This window comes from Pseudoliparis swirei, chromosome 16 (genome assembly GCF_029220125.1).
Source record: "Pseudoliparis swirei isolate HS2019 ecotype Mariana Trench chromosome 16, NWPU_hadal_v1, whole genome shotgun sequence".
NCBI lineage: Eukaryota > Metazoa > Chordata > Actinopteri > Perciformes > Liparidae > Pseudoliparis > Pseudoliparis swirei.
The window spans coordinates 800,349-805,838 of record NC_079403.1 but is presented as its reverse complement, the minus strand read 5'-3'; the positions used below and the strand labels follow the sequence as shown (position 1 = coordinate 805,838).

Genomic DNA, 5,490 nt, shown 5'->3' with positions numbered 1-5,490 from the left:
TTAAAAAGTAAAATAACCATAATTTATTCACTTTCACAATAATGTTACCCCCTACAGCTGATGCAATTACATTTAATCAGTGGCGCCGAGCAATAGGTGCTTGCCTTGTGACGGCAAAAATAATGTTATCGGGTTTTTTTACATTTAATTTACGTTCAATTCAGTTTATTTGTATAGCCCAATTTCACAAATTTGTCTCGGAGTGCTTTACAATCTGTACACATAGACATCCCTGACCTTTGACCTCACATGGGATCAGGAACAACTCCCAAATAACCCTTCAGGGGGAAAGGTCAGAACCCTTGAGGAGAGAACAGAGGAGGATCCCTCTCCAGGATGGACAGAACAATAGATGTCATGTGACCAGAAGGACAGATTAGAGTTAAAATACATTCAATGAATGTGACAGAGTGTATGAATAGTTCATAGGAGGCATATTCCACGATGGAGACCTCCACCATCCATCAGATGGAGGTAGAGAGGAGTGGGCGGAGTCTCAACAGTGGGCGGAGTCTCAACAGGACAGTGGCGTAGTCGGTAGCAGGAATTCCATGACCCAGACCTCGATGATCCATCAGCAGATAGGATCTATGTCGTCTCATAGGGTCGATGACACTCAGTGTATCCTAAACATCCATAAGGAGAGAGGAGAGAGGAGCTCAGTGTATCCTAAACATCCATAAGGAGAGAGGAGAGGAGCTCAGTGTATCCTAAACATCCATAAGGAGAGAGGAGAGAGGAGCTCAGTGTATCCTAAACATCCATAAGGAGAGAGGAGAGGAGCTCAGTGTATCGTAAGTGTCCATAAGGAGAGAGGAGCTCAGTGTATCCTAAGTGTCCTTAAGGAGAGAGGAGAGGAGTTCAGTGTATCCTAAGTGTCCTTAAGGAGAGAGGAGAGAGGAGCTCAGTGTATCCTAAGCGTCCATAAGGAGAGAGGAGAGAGGAGCTCAGTGTATCCTAAACGTCCATAAGGAGAGAGGAGAGGAGAGAGGAGCTCAGTGTATCCTAAGCGTCCATAAGAAGAGAGGAGAGGAGCTCTGTGTATCCTAAGCATCCATAAGGAGAGAGGAGAGAGAGGAGCTCAGTGTATCCTAAGTGTCCATAAGGAGAGAGGAGAGAGGAGCTCAGTGTATCCTAAACGTCCATAAGGAGAGAGGAGAGAGGAGCTCAGTGTATCCTAAACGTCCATAAGGAGAGAGGACAGGAGAGAGGAGCTCAGTGTATCCTAAGTGTCCATAAGGAGAGAGGAGAGAGGAGCTCAGTGTATCCTAAGCGTCCATAAGGAGAGAGGAGCTCAGTGTATCCTAAGTGTCCATAAGGAGAGGAGAGAGGAGCTCAGTGTATCCTAAGTGTCCATAAGGAGAGGAGAGAGGAGCTCAGTGTATCCTAAGCGTCCATAAGGAGAGAGGAGAGAGGAGCTCAGTGTATCCTAAGCATCCATAAGGAGAGAGGAGCTCAGTGTATCCTAAGCGTCCATAAGGAGAGAGGAGAGGAGAGAGGAGCTCAGTGTATCCTAAGCGTCCATAAGGAGAGAGGAGCTCAGTGTATCCTAAGCGTCCTTAAGGAGAGAGGAGCTCAGTGTATCCTAAGCATCCATAAGGAGAGAGGAGAGGAGCTCAGTGTATCCTAAGCATCCATAAGGAGAGAGGAGAGAAGCTCAGTGTATCCTAAGCATCCATAAGGAGAGAGGAGAGGAGCTCAGTGTATCCTAAGCGTCCATAAGGAGAGAGGAGAGAGGAGCTCAGTGTATCCTAAGCATCCTTAAGGAGAGAGGAGAGAGGTGCTCAGTGTATCCTAAGCGTCCATAAGGAGAGGATAGGAGAGAGGAGCTCAGTGTATCCTAAACGTCCTTAAGGAGAGAGGAGAGGAGAGAGGAGCTCAGTGTATCCTAAACATCCTTAAGGAGAGAGGAGGAGAGAAGTGCTCAGTGTATCCTAAGCGTCCTTAAGGAGAGAGGAGCTCAGTGTATCCTAAACGTCCATAAGGAGAGAGGAGCTCAGTGTATCCTAAACGTCCAAAAGGAGAGAGGAGAGAGGAGCTCATTGTATCCTAAGCATCCTTAAGGAGAGGAGAGAGGAGCTCAGTGTATCCTAAACATCCATCAGGAGAGAGGAGCTCAGTGTATCCTAAGCGTCCTTAAGGAGAGGAGAGAGGAGCTCAGTCTATCCTAAGCATCCATAAGGAGAGAGGAGAGAGGAGCTCAGTGTATCCTAAACATCTAAACATCCATAAGAGGAGAGGAGAGGAGCTCAGTGTATCCTAAGCGTCCATAAGGAGAGAGGAGAGGAGAGAGCTCAGTGTATCCTAAGCGTCCTTAAGGAGAGAGGAGAGAGGAGCTGTGTATCCTAAGCATCCTTAAGGAGAGAGGAGAGAGGAGCTCAGTGTATCCTAAGCGTCCATAAGGAGAGAGGAGCTCAGTGTATCCTAAGCGTCCATAAGGAGAGAGGAGAGGAGCTCAGTGTATCCTAAGCGTCCATAAGGAGAGAGGAGAGGAGCTCAGTGTATCCTAAGCGTCCATAAGGAGAGAGGAGAGAGGAGCTCAGTGTATCCTAAGCATCCTTAAGGAGAGGAGAGAGGTGCTCAGTGTATCCTAAGCGTCCATAAGGAGAGAGGAGAGGAGAGAGGAGCTCAGTGTATCCTAAACCTCCTTAAGGAGAGAGGAGAGGAGAGAGGAGCTCAGTGTATCCTAAACGTCCTTAAGGAGAGAGGAGCTCAGTGTATCCTAAGCGTCCTTAAGGAGAGAGGAGAGGAGAGAGGAGCTCAGTGTATCTTAAACGTCCATAAGGAGAGAGGAGAGGAGCTCAGTGTATCCTAAACGTCCATAAGGAGAGAGGAGAGGAGAGAGGAGCTCAGTGTATCTTAAACGTCCATAATGAGAGAGGAGAGGAGCTCAGTGTATCCTAAGCATCCTTAAGGAGAGAGGAGCTCAGTGTATCCTAAGCGTCCTTAAGGAGAGAGGAGAGAGGTGCTCAGTGTATCCTAAGCGTCCATAAGGAGAGGAGCTCAGTGTATCCTAAGCGTCCTTAAGGAGAGAGGAGAGAGGAGCTCAGTGTATCCTAAGCGTCCTTAAGGAGAGAGGAGCTCAGTGTATCCTAAGCGTCCTTAAGGAGAGGAGAGAGGTGCTCAGTGTATCCTAAGCATCCTTAAGGAGAGAGGAGCTCAGTGTATCCTAAGCGTCCTTAAGGAGAGAGGAGCTCAGTGTATCCTAAGCGTCCATAAGGAGAGAGGAGCTCAGTGTATCCTAAGCGTCCTTAAGGAGAGAGGAGAGGAGCTGTGTATCCTAAGCGTCCTTAAGGAGAGAGGAGCTCAGTGTATCCTAAGCGTCCATAAGGAGAGAGGTGCTCAGTGTATCCTAAGCGTCCATAAGGAGAGAGGAGCTCAGTGTATCCTAAGTGTCCTTAAGGAGAGAGGAGAGAGGAGCTCAGTGTATCCTAAGCGTCCTTAAGGAGAGAGGAGCTCAGTGTATCCTAAGCATCCATAAGGAGAGAGGAGAGAGGAGCTCAGTGTATCCTAAACGTCCCCCAGCAGCTCTCAGCCTATAGCAGCGTCTCCAGGTCTGGACCAGGTGAACCTGATTCAGCCCTAACTATAAGCTCTGTCAAAGAGGAAAGTCTTCAGTCTACATGAGGGGGCGGAGTCTGCCTCCAGGACTGAAGGTGAAACTGGTTCCATAAAGAGGAGGAGCTTGATAACTGAAGGCTCTGGCTCCTCCTACTTTTTAAGACTCTAGGAACTACAAGTAGTCCCGCATTTAGTGAGCGCAGCTCTCTAGTGGGGCAATATGGTACTACAAGCTCCTTAAGATATGATGGTGCATCACCAATCAAGGCTTTGTAGGTTAAGAGAAGAATTTTAAAAGTGATTCTTGATTTTACTGGGAGCCAGTGCAGAGCAGCTAGTGCAGGAGTGATGTGATCTCTTTTCTTAGTTTAGTGAGAACACGAGCTGCAGCATTCTGGATCAACTGGAGGGACCTAAGAGATTTATTAGAGCAGCCTGATAATAAGGAGTTGACCTAAGAGACTTATAGAGCACCCGATGGGCCACTAGACACCCGATGGGCCACTAGACACCCGATGGTCCACTAGAGACACCCGATGGGCCACTAGACACCCGATGGGCCACTAGAGACACCCGATGGGCCACTAGACACCCGATGGGCCACTAGAGACACCCGATGGTCCACTAGACACCCGATGGGCCACTAGAGACACCCGATGGGCCACTAGACACCCGATGGTCCACTAGAGACACCCGATGGTCCACTAGACACCCGATGGGCCACTAGAGACACCCGATGGGCCACTAGACACCCGATGGTCCACTAGACACCCGATGGGCCACTAGACACCCGATGGTCCACTAGAGACACCCGATGGTCCACTAGACACCCGATGGTCCACTAGACACCCGATGGGCCACTAGACACCCGATGGGCCACTAGAGACACCCGATGGGCCACTAGACACCCGATGGGCCACTAGACACCCGATGGGCCACTAGACACCCGATGGGCCACTAGAGACACCCGATGGGCCACTAGAGACACCCGATGGGCCACTAGAGACACCCGATGGGGTTAGGGTTAAGTGAGGGTTAGGGTTAGATACCCTTGTAGCTGTGTAGTAAAAGGCCTGACAAACACAATTACACCTCCTGGATCACTACTTTATAGACATTTGACAAATGTATTTACACATTAATTTTAAAAGAACAACAATCAATAACATGTTGAATGTTCTGTGAGCTCAGATGAACTTCACTCCTCTCTCGGTCACGTGGAAGGAGGTGCTGCTGTAAGCCTTGGCCTCGGAGCCAGAGGAGGTGCAGTGGACGGTGAAGACCGGCCGGCTGCTTTTCTCCGTGCTGCTTCCTGCTGTGGCGGCCATGTTGTTCGCAGCCTCCTGCCTGGAGCACAGCAGCCGGTGGGTAACCAGCCGCTGCCAGGGCCGACAGAGGTACGGCCGGCCGGAGTCAGAGCAGGAGGCGCCATTGTAGCTCCTCCTGATGGCGTGGCAGGTGGCGAAGACAGTGATTCTATAATTCCTAAGAGGAGGAGCCACAGAAAAGACTGATTCATCCAAGAAAGATGTCAACTACTTACAGGTTTAATAGTGAACCCAGCATGCAGTGTGTTCCATCATGTTCCTCCAGAACAGGTTTGGTTCTTCAACTGTGAGGGACTCGACTGGAGAGTTGAATAGCATTCACTCGTTTTGGTGCTTGCATGATGTTGATGAAAACGTTGCCCAACACTTCTGTTCAAACCCCCCCTCCAAAAGAAAAACTACATTCTAATAAAATATTCTGAAAGCTCCTAAAAGGGACCCCAAACAATCTCATTGAACCCTAGAAAGACCTATAGAACCCCCCCAATAACAATAAAAACCTCCCAATGAACCTCCTTAATGACCACAAGAGACACCCAAAGTCTCCATGAACCTCCTCAAATGTGTCAAGAACCACCATCAGCATCATGGCGGCCCTCAA

At 49.2% G+C, this 5,490-nt stretch overlaps 1 protein-coding gene across 1 annotated transcript in view; it reads right to left on the bottom strand.

The window, feature by feature from the left end:
- Window positions 1-5,490, bottom strand: part of xrcc2 (X-ray repair complementing defective repair in Chinese hamster cells 2) — a 34,079-nt gene continuing 28,589 nt past the window's right edge. The window contains exon 5 of the mRNA XM_056434637.1: window positions 1-5,046. Coding sequence (XP_056290612.1) covers window positions 4,749-5,046 — 298 coding nt within the window. The 3' untranslated portion in view covers window positions 1-4,748. The remainder of the gene's footprint in view (window positions 5,047-5,490) is intronic.